The following is a 20,789-nucleotide window of genomic DNA, read 5'->3' as shown; positions in this document are numbered from 1 at the left end:
CAGCTTAGTGCTTTCTTGGCACTAAATAACTGTTTAGATGTCTTTCAGTCAGGATTTCGATCACACCACAACACTGAGATGGCTCTTGTTAAGGTCTTCAGTGTTATCCATTGAAACACTGACAGTGGCAGAATTTCAGTCTTGGTATTACTGGATCTCAGTGCTGCATTTGAAATGGTTAACCACAACATATTACTTGACAGACTTGAAAACTGGGTGGGACTTTGTGGCACAGTACTAAACTGGTTTGAATCCTACATAAAGGACAGACTACTTTATGTCTATAGGTAATCACACATCTGAGCTAACAAAAATGACTTGTAGAGTTCCTCAGGGCACCATTCTGGGGCCTCTTCTGTTTAACATCTTCATGCTTCCACTTCCAGATTATGAAAAACAACAAAATATGTTACCATAATTATGCAGATGACACATACATTTACATAACCATACCACCGGGGGCTATGATCCCATACGGGTGCTGAGTAACTGTATTGAACAAATTAACAATTGGATGTGCCAGAATTTACTTCAATTAAACAAAGATAAAACTGAAGTTTGTTTTTTTTTGAGTCAAGGAAGAACAATTGAAAGTCAGTGCTCAGCTTCAATCGATAATATTAAAAACCACAAATCAAGCCAGAAATCTTGGTGGAGTCATGGACTCAGACCTGAATTTGAGCAGCCACATTAAGACAATTACAAAGTCAGCCTACAATCGCCTGAAGAATATTTTAAGGATTAAAGGACTTATGTCTCAGCAGGACCTGGAAAACTTGTCCATGCATTTATCTTCAGTCGACTCGACTACTGTAACGGTGTCTTTACAGGACTCCATAAAAAACCAGACAGCTGCAGCTGATTCAGAACGCTGCTGCTCAAGTCCTCAATAAGACCAAAAAAGTGGATTACATCTCATTTAGTTATGTACTCTACTTGCATAAAATTCTCAAGAATACAGGAATAAAGGTCTCTAAAGACCCAAAGCAGGGACAAACTCCTGGGCCACTGTTTTGCCCCTGTCCATGACCATCCTTGATCTTAAAACCTGTTACGTGTCCACAAACAATTTAAAAGTAGTCAAATTGTCACACAGAGATGAACATCCTAAGAGGAAGAGGAGAGAGGTCACAGGAGTACTGGTAGAAAAAAGTGAGGAGGACAAACTTGTAAGTTGAATGGATAGCTCCTAGACATAGTAAATTCTAAAATTCACGTAGTAAAAATACTTTGTTAGCCCAATAGCATGTCATTAGAGTTTGCACTGAAGACAGTTCTGTGTTCACAAACATTTGTTGCAGGGAGATTCAGGGCCAAGTGAGACACAGGAAACATCACTGACAGCTCACAAATGTAACATTAGGATAACTAAATACATTTGTACTGTGGCTAGCTAAATTAACTAGCAGCTGTTCCATGGTTTTAATGGTATGTAGTCGGTTTTGTTCTAGTTATATTATACTCCGTCTCTCTGCACCCGAATCTCCCCTCTCCAGTCTATTCTCCATCTTCTGTCATTGCAAATACGTTCTTTTAGCCACACTAATAAGTACATTCTGTTTTCAAAAGTCATTAGAAACTAGCATTTAAGTGCTTTATTTAAAAAACGCCCCTGGACAGGTCTGATCTCTGTCCCCAGAGTCAAAACAAAACATGGAGAAGCAGAATTTAGTTTTTATGCTCCATAGATCTGGAACAAACTCCCATATAACTGCATGTCTGCTGAAACTCAGTTCTTTTAAATCAAGACTGAAGACTTTTCTTTTTACCGCTGCCTTTCATTAAATCAAATGTAAGGCTGTTGATCAATATCGTACACTGCACTGTGACTTTTACTGTCCTGTTTTACCCTGTTTTTATTTCCTGTTTAACTTGTTAAAATTAATTTTATCCTGTTTTTATTTTCTGTTTCACCCTTTTAAAATTATATTTTAATTTGTTGTTTTTTCCCTATGTTACTTTTATGTTTTATGTAAAGCACTTTGAATTGTCTTGTTGTTGAAATGTGCTATACAGATAAACTTGCCTTGCCTTGCCTTTTCTGCTAACTGTTCATCTATCTATCTTCATTAGCTAGTTTGGTGCTGTGCAGATTGAATACACTGGGTTTATCAGAACTTAGCACACACATAGAATAGGACTGAAACTGTTGAAACCACAGCTGACAAGAAAAGTGTTAAACAGGTCAATATTCACTCATAGTCATAGGCCAGCTACTAGCAACAGGAAGTGACTACTTCCATGCTGTGATGAAACACTACTTGCAGGGTGGCTATATCTACTTCAAAACTATTTCAGAAAACCCTTAACACATTGATGATGTCATGTTGTAATGCATGTGAGTTTTCCTTCAATGGCGTAGCCATGGTGTGGCAGAGAAGTTCCATGCTTCACCATGAAACTGGAAGTTGTCATTACTTCACTGGGCATGCTCATCTGTACCAAAATGTATATGCTTGATAACAGCCCTGCCCCAAACACATCTACATGCCAATATTCAGTTATAGTCATAGCAACAGTTGCTCTGTAGCGCCACAAAGGGGACACAGGAAGTGACATGTAACACCTTTGTGCAGCGTCCGAAGTGCATGGCAAATTCATGCTCCAGAATCTGCAATGCAGCTGCCTCACACCTGCTTGCAGCTTTAATTTGTAGATGTTTTTCCAGGCCAGTGAGACATTGTAGCATCAACCTGATGCCAATAACTGGATTGGTGGAGGGGGTAAGAGGGGCATTTGGGCTGAACCAATTATTCTGCTGGCCTGATTACTGATACAGTGAGAATTTTGTTTTGTGTTTGATGGTGAGGGGCATTGTACCAGGATGAAATGTTGAAGGTGAGTATAGATTTAAATAGTGTCCTCTACACCAGGGTTACAATGTCATTCCTGACAGTAGAAGTCGTGAGCTTCCTCAGTCAGTGTGTGGGAAAAAGCTCGACACAACTGGGCTAATAATTACAAAACATGAGTGAGTTAAAGCAACCATGAATGCAGCATTGTCATACAGCAATGACAATCATGACTGAATGAGGACCAGTGAAGTAAAGCAGTGAGTAATGGTTAGATATTTTACAAAACACAGGAGACCACAAGAAACTTTAACAATGAACAGTGAAATTCATTGTAAAAGAAGTAAAGTTCACATTGTGGTTCTGCAGGTCAGATGAAAGTGAATCTGAAAAGGAAGGGTGATGCAGTGTTACAACACAGGCGTAGAACAGGCTTCTTTCGGGAAGTTCTTTCTTTCGATGTTAGCTGGATGCCAGCCTTAAGCACATTCTGAGCAGCTCAGGATGCTGCTGAGTTGAGGGCGGGGTCATAATGAACTCAGTATGTACCTTCCAACCAGAGGTAAAAAGATTAATCCTTGGGTTTCGTTTCATTTTATAGTCTTCTGTAAAAAAGGGGGGGCGATCATCGGTGCAAAACTTCACCACTCCTACCTATACCTCTCCTCTCTTAATCCTGAAAGGTACAAATCACTGTTATGAATAAACAGGAAATCATCCATAATAATAAGTGAGTAATAGATAGTGTTAATCACTATATACTGTTCTTTGTATACTGAGTTCATGGTGTGCAGTGTACTCCCTGGCCACATCTGAAAATTAATATTTACCATTGTGTGGCAACAGGTGAAAACTAACACATATAAGCTAGCTGAGTTTAATCGTCTAAAACAGCAATAACACATCAAATTAAAACTTTTCAATCCCTTTTCAAAAACAAAAAATAAAAGCAGCAAAATGGCACTCTAGGGCGCACCTACAACATGCAAAGCGTGATAAAGTGCCGATTTTCAAACCACCGCAAAATGTGGCTTGGATCCACTTTGCAAAAATCGCATTTCATGTGGTCATTTTTGCTGTCCAGTCTTCCTAAAATCAGTCTGGATACAGCAATCTGCATATGCCAAAAAACTGATTTGGACTGGCAGTCCGAACAAGGCCTTAGAGTTACTTATTGTTTGTGCTGCATTGAGGTAGATCTGAGTTACTTGTATTTGTTTTTGAGTGACAGAAAATAATAACTGAACTATAACAACTCAAACTTTATTTATACAGCACAAAGATAACAAGCTCTTGGTGGCCTCACAAGTGATGAGCTACAACATTCAACACTTCATTCTTCAAAATCCCTCTGGAATCCATTATGTTGGCTTCCATTATTCTGTCAGGTTTGTGGGTACAGAACTGAAAGGCTTCTTGCCCAGGCAAACAATGGAAAACACAGAAAAAGTCATTCATTTGCTTTCTGTCTGCAGGTGAAAAATGCTGACAGCTGAGCTGCAGAGAAATACTGATGTGTTTTTGACAGAGTGTATTAATTGGAAGATGTTTTTCCATTGACCACCAAGATTTAGACTAGACCAAGAAAGTAATGCACTAATGCGCATATAACACACAATTGCTCAAGTTTAAAAAAATACTATATATGTCCAAGATTGTTTGAATAATAACACAGCGTAAATTTCCAATCAACTATTTCAGTACTTGCTTATCAGACATCACCTAATCATGGTTAATCACGAACAAGATTTAACAACACAATTCCCCTCAGGCAAATGGTGTGTCATTGTACCAGTTAAGCTAATCTTCCCCCCTATCACACCTTTTCATGTTGAATAGAGATGTTTAATTTCCCCTGTTGTTGTAGAATATTAATTGCACATTAGTCTCATTTTATTTGAATTAAAACACATCTTTCTAATTCTCCACAGCACACAAGTTCTGTTTGAGCAGCAAACTGGCTACTGTCTGGCAATATGGATGGGATAACCATTGTAACAGAATAATACCCTTTGCATAAACAAACAAGGCAACAAACAAAACAGAAATGCGATGAACAAAGAAGAGAAGGGCATATTTGTTCAGACGTTGGAATAATCTGGGTGTCTGGTTCTGTGTGATATGTGGTGATCCACGAGACTAGCATATTTGTTTGTGTTTGTTACTCTCATTTGCATGGAAATATGTGTGTTTTTCTCCCAAAAGAACATCTGAGGACATCATTAAATGTTGAAAGGCCTAGACATAAATTAAACATTACCATTTCATGTTGCCTCAGTTTGTAAACTTTCTGAGAGATTTCTTATCATAGCCCCACATCTTAATTACACCCATGTACAAGCCACTCGGGTATGTCTTGTCTCCACAAGGACTGAACATAGACAGGGTGGATGTGAAAGTCACAGAAACATTTGCCAATACTTGATTGGCATTACATGTGCACTGAGAATGGAAAATAGTACGTAACTGAATGCAATATCATTAAGCGGCCTGGTGACTTATTTATTGCTGATGAGGAAAAAAACAGAAATCATCCTTGAACACTCCTTCACTGTTATAAATCATAAATCATGATGTTCGCTCCATTCTATGACATAGTTTGTGAGAAAAGTGCTATATTTTTCTTTTATTTCTTCATGAATTACGTCACTTTGCTCATTGAGTTCACTACATGCACATTCACTTCATAATGACTTTTAACAACAACCTTCAAAGAGAGCAACTGTGACCTATGGGTTCTGTGCCACACTAGCTATGTCTGACATTCAAGGGCCATCCTTCGAAAACCGGCTCATATACCGTGAAGACCAAACTGAGAATTACTCAATACATGATATATCTTATGGTGTACCTAATGATTCTGTTTGTAAATTAATTTAAAAAAAATTAAAAATGCATAAGTAATCAAAAGTAAAAGTACTACACGTCAAAATCTATTAATCTTACAAAAAGCAATCTATCTTTTTAAATTCACAAGACATGTTTTAATACAGCATTATAAGTTATAGTGAATCACAAAAAGGAAAACTGAGTCGCAAGAGGACAAGTGGATATTTCCAATACTGTGGGGGGATTAGTCTGCGTAATTGCTCTGCTGTTGTGGTAGAATCCCCTTCAGACCGTCTGACAGACACAGAACCCCATTTGGGACTTTGGGTATGTTAAAATGAGACAAGTAGGCAGAAATCAAAACTAACTGAAACACTTCTCAATTCACAATCTCCCTAAAAATCCACACATGTTAACTTCAGCACCTCTCATAATGTGCAGCTCGTAGTCCCAAACAGAGCAAAGTTCTCTTCGGTTTTCAGATGTTTATATTGCAAAACTCAACGAGCTACGTTACAGACTGGCTGTGACTCACGATGCAAGTGCGAGTCTGCTACACAGTCACACCTGACACAACAGTGCTTTCACTCAGTCCTCCCTCTGTAAGAAGCCTGAACAGAAACCTCTTCTTTAAAAAATCCAGTGGTGGTTTGAACAGACCTCTCTGCACTAACTCAGACCTCATGAAGTCTGATAAGACTCGGGGCCAATCTGCTGGGTCATTTGGTGGAGCCGCAACTGTTGTCTGTCTGAGCTGCTGGCTGTACATCTCTGGCTGGATCTGTGCTGGTACTGGCTGAGGCTGGATGTGTTTTACCTGGGTCTGTGTGACCTGCTATAGAATTGATCCCACATCTACTCTATTGACAAACTTCAGCATAGCCCCTGTAAATTATAGACATTTTCTATATATTAATGTTATCAGCTGCATCAGGTCCATTCAAACTGGCTCCTCCAGGTTTCCTTCAAAACATTTTCAAATATAAAATACTGTTTATAAAATGACTTGGCTGAATACATGATGCTTATTATTTATTGAGATGTGCATCCATTTTGCCCAGTCGGTCCAGCTAATCAACATTTTAATAGTCAATGTGAATCCACGGCTTCCGATCTTACAATAGTCCAGAGTTGTAACTAAACTTCACTGTCTTGTTTTAAATGAAGTATGTGGAGTGCCCTCACATCCTGCCTGGAGTGGTCCCACAGACGTTTCTTGCTGGAATGCGTGAGTTTAATTTTGTGCATGTGCATATCAGCGCATTTCCACGCGCAACGCCGTCATCTTTCTAAGCTACAGTTTATAAACACTGTGGCCTGTCTGCGTTTATCAAACGTAATAAAGAGTTGTATTTCAACATTGTTCAGTCACAGTCTGGAAAGCAGCCACGACACAACAGACAAGAGCTGCGCTGCTCAGCTGGTTAGCAGGACAGACAGATTCACTGCAGCTGCACATTAACGTAACTGTTAAGCTATCTGCTGACATCAGACTCTCTCAAAGTTTTAAACATTCGCGTTCACCTCTGACAGGAAAGTGAGGCGGGGCTGTCCAGCTCTGCCCTGGACTATCACTGCGTATGCCGGTGTAACACCAAAATCTATGACCTATCAGATTCTGTGACTAAACCCAAACAACAATGTTTTCCTAACCATAACCAAGTACTTTTGGTGACTAAACCCAACCAAACTGCAACCGCTTCACATCGTCAACAAAGCCTCTGGTGCTTAACTTCCCATTTGGGTCAGAGAATCTGATAGGTCACACATTTTGGTGTCACACTGGTGTCGCATCAACTGGCTGAAGTTTATTTGCGCCAAGTCGGCTTTATCAGTTTTACATTTAGTTTTTTAGTGCAGCTCCACTCAGGTGCGCTGCATAGGTGACTAATACCAATGTAACGAGGTCTCGTGCAGAATGTAACGGAGTAAAAAGCCGGATAATTGGCTTTGAAATGTAATGAAGTGAAAGTAAAAAGTTACAACAACTAAAAATACTCAAGTAAAGTACAGACACAGAAAAAAACTACTTAAGTACAGTAACAAAGCATTTGTACTTTGTTACTTTCCTCCACTGTATATGTCCATATATCTAGCATGATCCAGAGTACATCAGGAAGATTTCCCCCAAAGATGAAGGGCCAAGTGAATACCTCAGACAGCAGAAACACAAGGGTGAGGACAAGGAAGACGAAGAACCTTCATGGAGAGACAAGCCGCTGCACGGCATGTACCACCAACAAATAGAAGAAGAAGTGTCTGATATCAAGACATCCTACCAGTGGCTAGAAAAGGCTGGACTGAAGGACAGCACAGAAGCACTAATCATGGCGGCACAAGAACAGGCACTCTGGGGTCTACCACACCAGGCAGGACCTCAGGTGCAGACTGTGCAAGGATGCCCCTGAGACAGTACAGCACATAACAGCAGGGTGTAAGATGCAGGAGGGAACAGCGTACATTGGACCAAAATGGAAGACACCTCCTAAGGTAGTTGAGAATGAGCTAAGATCTTGTGGGACTTTAAGATCCAGACTGACAAACTGGTGATGGCTAGCCAACCAGATACATATTGATCGACAAACAGCAGGGCTGAAAGAGGAGCTAGAAAAGATATGGAGAGTAAAAGCAACAGTGGTGCCAGTGGTAATCGGAGCACTGGGGGCTGTGGTTCTCAAACTGGGAGAGTGGCTCCAGTAGATTCCAGGTACAACATCGAAAGTCTCTGTCCAGAAGAGTGCAGTCCTAAGAACAGCTAACTGCGCAGAACCCTCAAACTCTACTGAACTTGTAGTTACTGGATAATTGCAGAAAATACTGGTTCCCTGAGTGGTTCTGTGTACCCACAGGGCTCCCTGAGACTATGCCAAGAAGTTCCAGGAATTTTACTTATTAGAAGAAACGATTACGGGGAGACAATAAGAATTGAGTCAAAGGTGGAGTTCCTTAGGACAAATCTTATTCATATTATTAAAAGAGGTTCTGCTGTTGCCATTTGAATGAATAACTTTGAATACCACCAAGATGCCCAAATAGATATCCATCAAACTCATATCTAACTTCATAGCTATCTTTAACCCATTTGTACTCTATACCGTCATCATGTATTGGGTTTGTCCTTACAGTGCTATGACCGTTGATGTAGTTATTACTCGATTGAGTTCACATTGCCGTGATTGACTTTGCTCGGTGTAACATTTGTCATCCACTTCTGCCTTTTGTCTGTGCCACTTTGAAGTTTAATGGAGAAAATTCTTTCAATAAAAGGAGAAAAAATGTGTTGTTTTTGAAAAGGGCCAGGTCGTAATTTGTTAGTTTAGAAAATAACAAGCAAAAAGGAAAAGTGTGGCTTCCATGTAAACCGTGGAATGTTAATTTCAGCGTGTGCTCCATTGTTGATATACTTTTCTCAGATGGCACAGCAAAATGAGCAATCGCCTCTTATCTATGTGTTGGAATATTAACATGAAAAAATTCCTTTGGGAGATAACATGAAATCTAATTTCTTGTGTATGGCTCATTTGAATATTAATCAAAGGAAAGCATGTTGATGTCTGCCTCTTACACATCATCCATTGTGCTATGACTATTTTCCAGCAAAATTCAAAAAATCAATTCATTTTCCTAATAAGAATGTCAATGTGCAACCCACAACTGCAGCAATTTGTCAATCAAAGCATTTACAAAAACCCCTGAAAAAGCAAACCAGATGCACCTCACACAAATTAACTAGATTTTCCCTCCTGAAAATGACAGGCAACTTCAGTGTCAGTGAAGGGGAAGGAAAGTGCTGAGGCACAGATAGAGTATGACACTAACTCTGCAGCTCACAGTGTTTCTTCCACAGAGCTCTCCTGCCTATTAGCCATATGTCTGCAGTCCTGACGCTGTGAGGCCTTGACAGGTCGGCTGCAGAACCTCAAATTAACTTAATTTGGGTTTGGTGGTGATCCTCCACAAAGCCGCCTTGTTTTTTTTTTAGTCGGAACTTTTGACTGCTACTTCTCTTGTTGCCTGCTTGGTCCAGCAACATAGCATTTCTCGGAGCCTGGGAAGACTGCAGGCCTTAATGAGGGAGAGAATCAGCCCAAGCAGCGGCTTTTTAATTAGCAGCAACTCCACTTTCCCACTCAGTGGTCTCCTCCATTTTCATAGCAAGAAATTATTTACGGATGCTTTTTCTCTCTTATGTTAGGCTGCCCATTACTGTTAGGATGGCACAAATGATGGGGCGTGGTAATTGGCATGGCACAAAATTAACACAGAGGTCCAGTGTAATGGTGTGTTTGAGTGCCACTTTCAGCTGCTACAGACCTTCCTTTTTTTAACACAAGTTGAGAGATAAAAGAAGATTTATTATACGTTCAGCGTATTTATATTTAGGCTCAGTTTTTAGTCAGCAGGGAGTAACCATTTTAAAAGCAGCAAGAAAGAACACAAATCTTCATTTTGTTCACTTAAGGAAAAAGCTTCCCATGAATATATAGGTGCTCGGCACTCAATTTCAACGCTATACCTGGCTGGTCTGATTTACTGTTTGGACTCATTGTTTCTGAGATCAGTCGCAGTGTGGGCTGTTACTTTTCTATATGTCCCACTGCCAGCGTTAAGGGACCGGACCACAGTCCCCCAGTGTGTGGAAAGTGACATCCCTGTTTACAAAAACATTTGTGTGCAGGGACCAATTACACCCAGGAGCCACGGGTCCTTCTTTAACATAAACATATGCATCGTGAATACTTAACATAAAACTAGAAAAATTGATTATCCCACACTTTCTGCATGCAGAGAACAATCTCAACCAACTTAAAAGGCTTTAGCTTCAAGTGAACTTGTATAAGATTTCAATCCACAGGCAGTCTGGCTCTATCAGAGGGGTATATCCCCAAGTCTAAATACACCAGAATACTAACAGAGAGCGACCCTTCCCTTGGGACCCGGTTTCTTTGAACATTTTTACATAATGGAGCTTGTATTGATTTTTGCTTTGAACTAGAGGGAAGAGTTTGAATAGGAAGTTCTAATATTTTAATCCTGCATTCCCAAGACGGAGAGATACTCAACGAAGAGAAAAACACAAACAAATAAGATTTTGTTTTTTTCCTGAGAAAAATAAAGTTGCAGAAAAGTTTTTTATAAAGAAACTGGCAGATGGCACATTTCCACAGATAAACCGTATCCCCACCTGTGTAATATAGTGGAGTAATTTTCTCGCTCTCAAGTCTTAGGTCAGTCTTGACTCTGACGTGTAGCTGACAGGTGATCAATTGTTTCTCTTAGAGAAGTTTATGGAAAAATCTGCCACACAAATCATCACCTTGTGATGAACCATAAACTGACTGGAAGTTTGCAAACATGGACTCATATTGATTTTCACATGAAGAGTGAAATATTTCTCCTGTATCTCTTGTGGAGACTGAAATTGGAAGTCACTTCGCTTTTTTTGCACTCTAACTCTAATTCATACATACAGCCAGAAACGCCTTTCTTATACAGAGGGGGGATATCCTTTGCCATGGCCCACTCAAACAGTAATGCGTTGTTTTAGATTAGCCTGTCAGGTGCAATGTAATTGACTGAGGAGATTAAAAAGAAGATATCACAGTGCATTATTGATTCACATGTGAAGGGTCACATGTAGGCCTACAGTACCACAGTTTATCAGTACCTCGGTAGACAGCCTGGGAATGGGAGACTTTTTATAAAGCCCTCTGTGAACAACGGGGACAGATTAAAGGCTTGCGCACAGTAAGTTGTTTTCACGAGTTCAGCTTTTTCCCATTCTCATACCTAACATCACTGACCCTATATTGAAAAAAGAATGTCTAATATAATACATTAGACACTTCTCAACATAAATTTCCTTAGAGAGAAAAGATTTAGGTGGTGGTGGCCTTAAATTTACATAAAAGAGGGCTTGTGGGTGGAAGGTTGCCAGCTTGAATCCCCAAATTACCTGTGATGAAGTCACTCAGCAAGGTACTCAAAGGAAAATAAGAACCTAAAGCCATGCTAGCTAGGGTGTACTGTTATTGAAAAAGCATGCCGCTTCCTCCTCCACTGTCACGGGTTTCTCTTTGTATGATGTTTGAATGCCATTGCAAAAAGTCAGATTCTAAGAAACATGTTTACTTTACCATTTTTTAATTCAGTTCCATTCAATTTCAATTCAGTTCAGTTTCAGTTAAGTAGCACCAATTCAGAGCAAAAGTAATTTTCTTCATTTATTCTTTTTTGTGTAGCCTATGTGATTGGTCAGAGTTTAGAATAATACACCACAAAACAACAAAATGAAATGTACATTGCCAGTTTTAGTATGTTAAACATATTTAGTGTTGTTTTTTTTCTGCTTGTCTTGGCGCTCATTGGATGACAGTAGAAGACTTTGGCTATAATGGGCATCTTTTAGGTGTGAATTTTGTATAAACACAGAACTTGTGAAGCAAAGAAAACACAGCATGCTACATGCTGAGAGAACCCTTTCCTGGATAAATAGAGACTCTGAAATGTATGAGAAAGGTCACCCAAATCTCAGGAGAAAGCAAAGAAGTGTTTTATTCATATTTTCTATGTTCTCTGAAGGTCATGGATGAATGCACATAGGAGCGGGTTAAAGGTGAACCAGGTATAAATAGCCAGATTGGAAAGGTGCAAAGGATGACCTTGTCAGTCCCAAGATGTTTATATTACTGTAGCTGTACTGTATAATTAAACTGTTGTGATCCAGCAGTTATTGACTGTCTTTTATCAAATTGTTCCCACTCTTTAATGGCTTTCAGTAAGCATGATTCAATTTAAGAAGACATTTTGGCATACAGTTACAAGAAATGATAAAGGAATGAATGAACATTTCAGAAATTGCTTTTCAGTGCACAGAAAAAAAAAACTATTATGAAAGTGGTTTGTATATCACTCTTGTCTCTTTTAAACCGTCAGAGCTTACTTACCCCTCATTCACCTTTGCATCACAGACAGACCTGTTCACTCAAGCTGGTTTCCAACAAAAACTGGCAAAAAAACCTCATGTGGCTGTCACTGAGCGATAACTGTGTCTTTGGAAAAGGTCACACTGGTTCTTTTTTTTAAACACCAGCCCCCCTTGATGGAGCTTTGACAGTACCTGGTTCTTTCAAAGGCTCCTTTTAAATCCTGTTAAGAGAAACAAAAATAGAAGTAAAGTTTCACACTTACGGTATGCAAAAGCTTTGCTCAGAGTTTAGACTGAAGAGATAACCCCATTTGTCTGCTTTTACTGTACATGGATATTTTACTTTCTTGTAAATCATTAGCTTAGTCAGTGGCCTTTATTTATGACAGCAGCAACCTTTCTACAATGACAGCAAACGTTTCTTAAAAGTATAAAAGTATGTTGCTGTAACAGTACAGGTCTGTATGTCATGTTTTTATTGTATTTATCTATCTCAGTATAGAGCACCTCCGTGCCTCAAAACAACACCTAAGGTTAAGCTTAGGTGTTGTCCATGATATCTGCGAGAGACCTGGATCCCAAAGGTTATGACCGTGTAAAGTGTTATCTGCACACGGATACATCTGCAATATGTGCAAACATATAAATAGAAGCAAGTGCACGTCCACTTTGTCAACTTTCTGTCGACTGCAACTTTCTCTAATAACAATAAAGCTGTAGAGACAGTACAGGTGTTGTTTTTCAGACACTTCATTATTGTTGGTGGTGATGTGGTGTAAGACTATGCCTTTGGTGTGAGAGACCCGCGTTCAATCCCCCACTGTGACCCATCCACCATTGTGTCCCTGAGCAAGACACTTAACCCCTAGTTGTTCCAGAGGCGTGCGACCTCTGACATGTATAAAAGTGTGGATAAAGCGTCAGATAAATGTAATCATCAAAAAGTGATTTGATGATGTCCTATTGAACCAATGCAGACTTACTGCTTGTCATTGTTAACAAGTATCATTATGATCAATTAGCTAAGTTGTCAGCTATATTAAAACACAGCATAGGTGGTGATGGAGAGCTGGAGGGGACAGACCTGGTTTTCTACTGTTGTGTGTTTCAGTGTGGATGGTGATTTTCATGAAAACGATCTGAAAGTGTGGACGAAGACTCAGACGATTAAAGGCCAACCTTTGTTTTATTTCCCCTGCAAGTTATCGTCACACAGACTAGGATTCTATCTCCAAACTCTGCACAAATATATGCATGGATATGGAAGCAAGGTCCTCAGCTAATTAAATCTGTAATCACTTTGTACTTTAAAAAGAGGGGTTGAGGCTGGTGTGAGGGTTGGCTGGTGGTTTAAATGGGGGCCAGTGAGCTGTTATTTAATAAAGACAGCTAATTGGGTCAGAGATCTTTATCGTAAAGCAACCAAGAAGGGTTACTGCAGACCTGCAAGATGAAAGTTTTCCTGAAGGAAGCATGGAGAACAATGAACAGAGAGAGATAGAAAGAGGTTAGAGAGAACAACATGATAGTGTTGTCAAGGGTACGGCACACAGGTGTTTTTGTGTGCAGGGTTTTAAGTCGGTGGTTATGATAGGGGAAGGTAATGGGATTCAGGAGAGATCCGTACTGAGAGTGCATCCTAATGGAGGAGGGAGGGAGCGACAGAGCAGCAAAAGTCCATGTCTTTCATCCCAACTGGAGGGCTCAATCTGCCCTCTAGAGGAAAGTTGACTGAACTACGTTTAAGTGCAGTCATTTCTGTCTCACACAATATCCATGTCCTGAAATCTACTATTAATAGAGTTCTAAGCAAATTGTGTTCTGTTTCATCCATTTATCTTCATTTAACAGCATACAGATTCTTCTCAATCTGTCCTTCAACATCAGAACATTATAACAATGTGAAATGTACATATGATTGAATTGTCTTTGAAAATTAATCGCTTTTCTTTCTGAACTGTGTTTCAATCTATGGGGGTGGACTGAATACCACTACTACAACCACCACTGAAGACACAAAACTCTGCAAATACTGTATGACCATTTTAGTTAAGATGTTGTTCATTTAGGGCGGCAATTAATGCTCTGTGGTCCTTCCACACAGTGGATAGACCACTTGCACACCACTAACTGTGAGCTTAAATTACCATAGAGTTGAGTCTTCTCTCGGATGTGAAAAAAAAGTTACTACTAAAATTAGTTAGTAACATTTGTTTTTCCTCAAATTTAAGTCGCTTTGGATAAAAGTGTCTTCCAAATGAGTAAATGTAAAATAATGATGAAGTTTGAGCACAAATTTTGAATTAGCTGCAGAGCATTTGTACTGATTCCATTATTTTGATGTATATTATTTTTATTTCTGTTATAATCATTCTGCACCACTGACTGTGTACAAATATACAACACATACAGTACAGTCAATGTCTTATAGAAATTTCCCTCCAGATCTAGTCTGACTGGTCCATACGTATAGAAATCTGTGCCAGAACAGGTCTGGTGTTGTGTCTTCATTCTTCTATGGATGCGCCAACATGCTGTTCAACAAGTTTTGTTTAATTTCACTTTCTTTTGCCATCTTTACCCTTTGTGTCTTGTAACTGCCTATTTGGCCACCTCACTTTTCCCACAGTCACCTTTCTTAGTCATATTTTGTAATTTCCTACATCTCAGTGGTTGTTGCATTTTTCTCTCCATCCTTCTGAACACCTACTGAGAACATAACTGCAGGATTTCTTTCAACCAAACACTAGCTCATTTCACCTTGAAGAAGACATAGGGGAAACTAATCACTTAAATCAGTGGTTTTGTAGTGAAAACCAGCAAACACTCTCAGTGGGCAAATGAGACTGCTATATATAGGTTGTTTTACTGATTAACAGTAGCTGATTTTGGTTTCTATGAAAACCTGTAATTATTTTTAGAAGTTAGAATTTGCATTTAACTTTAATTTCAAAGACAGTGATACATTGCTTTTGTGGAGACATGTAATGAAAGATTTACATTTACATTTATTAATTTGGCAGACGCTTTTGTCCAAAGCGACTTACATTTGAGGAACAACATACAAGCATCAACAGAGCATCAAATACAGATCTACAACTGACAATAGATACTAGTAAGAGATCATAGTACATATCACACCAATGGGGTAAATACCTAGGGAAGGAAGTAAGAGTTAACAAAAAGTGCAATCAAAACAAAAAAGTGCAATCAATACAAGATAATTGTAGGGGATAGAAGAAGAAGAGCACAGGAAGTGCATGTTAGAGGTTAGAGGACAGTTACTTTAATTTCAAAGATTAAATATTAAGTACTATTATATTTAGCTGATTACACAAAATAATTTTATTTCTTGCTTCTTGTCCTTTTGCGGAAAAGGATGTTTTCTTGGCAACAGTGTAGCAGAACAGGTGAAGAGGTGGCGAGTTGATTAGCTTGAAGTGCCAGGGAGAGTTTGGGGGTGTCAAGGGTGATGGAGGTCCCCAATTATTTTCCTGGCTGCATGGACAAGTGGAGGTCATGACCCAAGCCCTTCTCAGCAGACTGAGTGATGTGCTGCAGTATGTCCTTGGAGTGGACTGATGGGGCTCCAAACCTGGCAGTTGTGGATGAAGTAAAAATTAAGTCAGTTATAACTGTTCAAGACTGGACTAGGATTGGAAGAATACAGTAGACTTTCAGCACTGAGGTAGCCAGGCGGGGGAGTTCCTTAACAGAAGGTCATGTGTTCTTGCATTCATCAGAAGTCTTAAGCTCACTATCACAAGGAAGTTCAGTGTGTGTACTTTGAATTAAAACTACATTAAAAAGGTCGTCCTTGATGCATTCCACTTTGCAATGCAGAAATGGCTGGCAAAAGATTCTCTCTTTTCATTTAAGGAGGGCGGAAATGGTCAAATTAATCTTAACATTGGATATGGAAAGGCAAGATAAAGTATCTGCATGGCTGAAATAAAGAAAAATTAAGTACTGTGTTCAGAGGGAGGTCAGTGAGATGAAACTCTTAATATGGCATATTTCATACAAACAACAAGATGTGCTCATCCCCGTTTGTCAATTGGGCTAAGTTCATAAGGTAATTAGAAGTACAAAGTCAACTATGTAACAATAAAAACACGAACCTAAAGGCAATGTGTTCAGACAGAAAAAAGGACCAAGGAATGAATCTTGGGGTACACCACAAGACATACCATATTTACTTTCTATAAACTGCAAGGGAAACAATGTTGTTTAGTCTGTAAGATCAGCTGTAGGTGCTTTGTTTTGTTTTCTTTGTGTGATTGTTTTTGACCATAGATGGCTGAAAGTCACAAAAACAAACTCACAGCAACACAGTCCTGACACATGTGTCTCAAATGTAACTGGTAACCTGAACCCTTAAACTGGAGAATCTGTGAGATTTATACCAAGTATAGATTCCTCAGAATCAAACATGAAGTAATTTTAGGGAAATTTAGGCTTAGGCTTAATATTGTGCTGCTTTTTATGGTCTTATATTGCATTAAGTACTTCTGAATTATGGTTTGGTATGCACATGTTTTAGTGTTATTTGGTCAATACTCTTTAAAAAAGTCAAAAAAGATTACTTCTGTTGTGGTGGCAGCCCGGCTGACGGTGAGTGTCCTGGTGTTTTCTCCTTTTTATCAGTTTTGCTGCTTTTTTCCTTTGTTTTCTGTTCTCTGCCTGCCTCCCTGTGTTTTCTCCCCTGTGTGCTCTCTCTCCCTCTGCTCCTGAGCCCAGCCAACTACCTGCACCTGCATCTCATCAGCCACCTCGTCAGCCTGCCACACCTGCCAGTAATCACCTCATGACTGCCTGTATTTCAACCCCGGTTCTCCACACCATCCTCGCTTCATCGGTGTTGCTCCACACCCGGTGCCACCCCCACGTTCAGGCTTTCATGTTTCTTGTTTTTTCGCGTTTTCCCTGTCTCTCTGTCTGTTTCCATCCCAGGTACACTCACCCTCGTCCTCCGTTCAGTCGGCTGGGCTCATCCACTGGCCCACTCCTCCTCGGACTTCCCTCACGGCGTCCTCCCTGTTCCCCCACCTCTCCTCGCTTCCTCGGCCCCTGTGTTCCCCGGCTCCCTGGCCCCCTGTCTCCTTGGTTCCCCGTGCCTGTGCTTTCCCGACATCCACCTCTTCCTCCACTCCAGTCCCTTTACCCATTTCTCCCTCAATAAACCTCCTTCCCTCCAAACGTTGCTTTTGGGTCCTTTCTGTCCCCACACCTTGTAATCCTATAACAACTTCTCCAAAAATCTTCTCTTTCATTTTCTTGTAATACAAGTGCGGTGATATTTTTTTTTTTCACGTTACTGACACTTATTCTCAGTTGATACCTGAAACAAGGGACATTTGTGGCATGGCAGACATGTCATGTTCTTACATACAGTATACACTGGCCTATAGCTATACTGTATGTCTTACTGATTTGGACATCTAAAGATACTTTGTGTATACAAATAGTTTCTGCTCAAGACCAATAAAATATAAGCTTGCCACACAAGCTGCTGACCCACAAATGTACCTTTTCTGAAATGATCCCTGCCCAAAGATGAATCCAAAGACAAACACCAAAAGCAGTAGATGGTTTTAATGACAGCCACTTGATAGTCAGCATCAACTTTGGACAATCCAAAAAATCATGAAATTTGACACATAGTTCATAACATCATGTGTTTTTACACTGATGTGAAGTGAAATGTTTCTATGTGTTATGTGCTATAAGACCAAATTAAAGTATATAGAGTGAAAAAGAAATACAGGACTGTAACCATTATTGAAGTCTGGTCCTCCACAGCTATGATATGCTCATGCCTATAAAATATTAAAATAATGAGAGGCTAAATGTAATTTATATTATATAGGCATATAATGCTCATTTATAGGACTTATTCACAGCTAGTTCAGTGCATTTTCCCGAAACAACTTCAGCTCATATCATAAATATAAGCAAGGATGTTTTAAACATGCATTATTATTGTTGTTGTCATTGTCACTGAAATGCTTAGAAAACTGATAAACTGATTGCGCTCTCAATAGGTGTTTGTTATCTGTAAATGTTTGCACATGAAAGTATGATGTAAATAGTTTTGCACATATTATTCTTATTGCCCCGGCCTTTCTGTGTGGAGTTTGCATGTTCTTCCCGTGTCTGTGTGGGTTTCCTCCGGGTGCTCCGGTTTCCCCCACCATCAAAAACATGTTAGGTTCACCGCTCAGTACATTGACCAATGACACTGGCACATTTCTGGAGTTGGTCCCGGGGCGCTGCCCATCGGCTGCCCACTACTCCTTTGAGGGATGGGTTGAATGGAGAGAATGAATTTCGCTACATGTGTATGTGACCATAAAGTACCTTTATCTTGCCTTCTTTAAAATTTTAATATTTTGTCAATTTTATATTTCTATAAAATACAATTCCTCTCCCCTTGTTATATGTTTGCAAAACACAAATACGGAATAATGCACATCTAACCCACTTTGCCACCTTGTTTGTTTTGTTTTTCTTTGAAACATAGTTCTAAAATTCTTTTACAACTTGCATCTGTTTATTCCATATTTATATATATTTTTTATTTTTTCTGTCAACTGTATGTTTATGTCTAGCACCTATAATCAATATGATGCTTTGGCAATATTGTTGTTACACATTCATGCCAATAAAGCTAATTTGAATTGAATTGAATTAATCACCATAACAAAATCCTGATAGATGTGAAATAGTCAAAAGTCAACTTTATTGTCAGTTCTTCTATATGTACAGGATTTATAGAGGATCGAAATGCCGTTTCTCTCGGACCCCGGTTATACGAGTACTTTAATGGCATTATCTCCATTAATTTGAGTAAATGAGCAATATCTTTTCACGCACTGCAGATGTTAAATGGCGTGTCAATCAAATAAAGGAGGCGGCTTCTTTTGTTTCAAGATGTTTCTCATTGGATGATATGTGCTATTTGGAACGCCCTAAAAACAGTTCTTCCTTGTCATTGGCCAGAATTGACACGGCAACAAAATACGTGACCAATGCAAATTGATGACTTTTCTGTCACCATCAAGCTTTTGAGGTCCCTACCAGCTAGCTAACGCAAACAAGCCAGGCAGCAAGCAAGGGATTGATGTGTGTGTTTGTGCGGTCATCTTCCTGCTTTTAGCCCTGATATCCGTCGCATAACCCGCATTCCTTTTACAGCTGTCTTATTTCTTCTTTGGTAGTCACACAACAATATAAAACTGAAGTTGCTTTGGTAAAGGTAAGGCAGATTTTTCTCCCTTACAAACCCGCACCGGCTCATCCAAAATGGCTTCTGCTAGCTAGCAAGCTAAGATACTAACGTCTAACATCAGCTTGTTTAAAGCTAACTATAGCATATTGGTTTAGGAGCCGGCAGATAGCCTAGCTTAAAGATGGCTCAGCTGATTGACATTCAAGTAGAAAATGGCGTCGTCTCGTAGCTACTCTTAACTAGTATTTGCACGGAAATGCAATGTTTAAATGTTAGCTAATATGACGAGTGTTTCATTGCACAGGTTACAGGCCATGAGCACTTCAAAAAATGGCCTTAAATCCTTCTGTCCAGTCCTTCTGTTAACTAAGCCATGACGGGATGGCGATACAAGCACAAACGACTGGAAACATTAGCGGCTAACCACTGCCCCATTTCACTGCATCATGATGTAGTTACCGTTAACTTTAGGCTTGCAGACCAGTCCTGTTTTCAGTTAAAATAGCAAACCAACACAAAGCATCTCGGATTAGACAGTAACACTATTCCGATGTTACTGCAAACACGTATCTTGCCATACGTTTATATAACTGATTGAGCCTTTATATTTATTTCTGTAAAACAATCCAGGTTAGTCAAATGTGGTAAATATCTGACCGATGTCGTGACGTAGCTAGCTAACTTGTGGATTTAGCAACCTAGCTAGCTAATTAGTTCGCGTTAGCGGGTAGCATTAGCCGGTTAGCTGACGCACCTTTGCTTTGTTGAAGCAGAGCAAAGACGAGCAGATTTTTACGTTTTGGCGTTTGATGCTATTGTGCCAAGCAAGCTCATCAATACTCAATTAAAACATGGGCAGTGTGGAGATGATCTTGTTTAAAAATTACTTTAGTAAGAGGCTTGTTTTGGTAATTCGATCTTTCGTCAGTGACAAGGCCTGCATTTATAACAAAGACATGTCTACTGAACTGTTTATCAAGCCCAGTTGGCAAACTGACGTTGTCCATAG

At 39.6% G+C, this 20,789-nt stretch overlaps 1 protein-coding gene across 1 annotated transcript in view; it reads left to right on the top strand.

Annotated features, from left to right (window-relative positions):
- LOC123961542 (E3 ubiquitin/ISG15 ligase TRIM25-like) overlaps positions 1-8,754 on the top strand; it is an 11,957-nt gene extending 3,203 nt beyond the window's left edge. Inside the window, exons 3-4 of the mRNA XM_046037017.1 lie at positions 7,718-7,796; positions 8,747-8,754. Coding sequence (XP_045892973.1) covers positions 7,718-7,796; positions 8,747-8,754 — 87 coding nt within the window. The remainder of the gene's footprint in view (positions 1-7,717; positions 7,797-8,746) is intronic.
- Positions 8,755-20,789: the final 12,035 nt, after the last annotated feature.

Source organism: Micropterus dolomieu, linkage group LG22 (assembly GCF_021292245.1).
Source record: "Micropterus dolomieu isolate WLL.071019.BEF.003 ecotype Adirondacks linkage group LG22, ASM2129224v1, whole genome shotgun sequence".
NCBI classification, from domain to species: Eukaryota; Metazoa; Chordata; class Actinopteri; order Centrarchiformes; family Centrarchidae; genus Micropterus; species Micropterus dolomieu.
The sequence above is the reverse complement of the archived record's forward strand: the minus strand, read 5'-3'. Positions and strand labels throughout refer to the sequence as shown.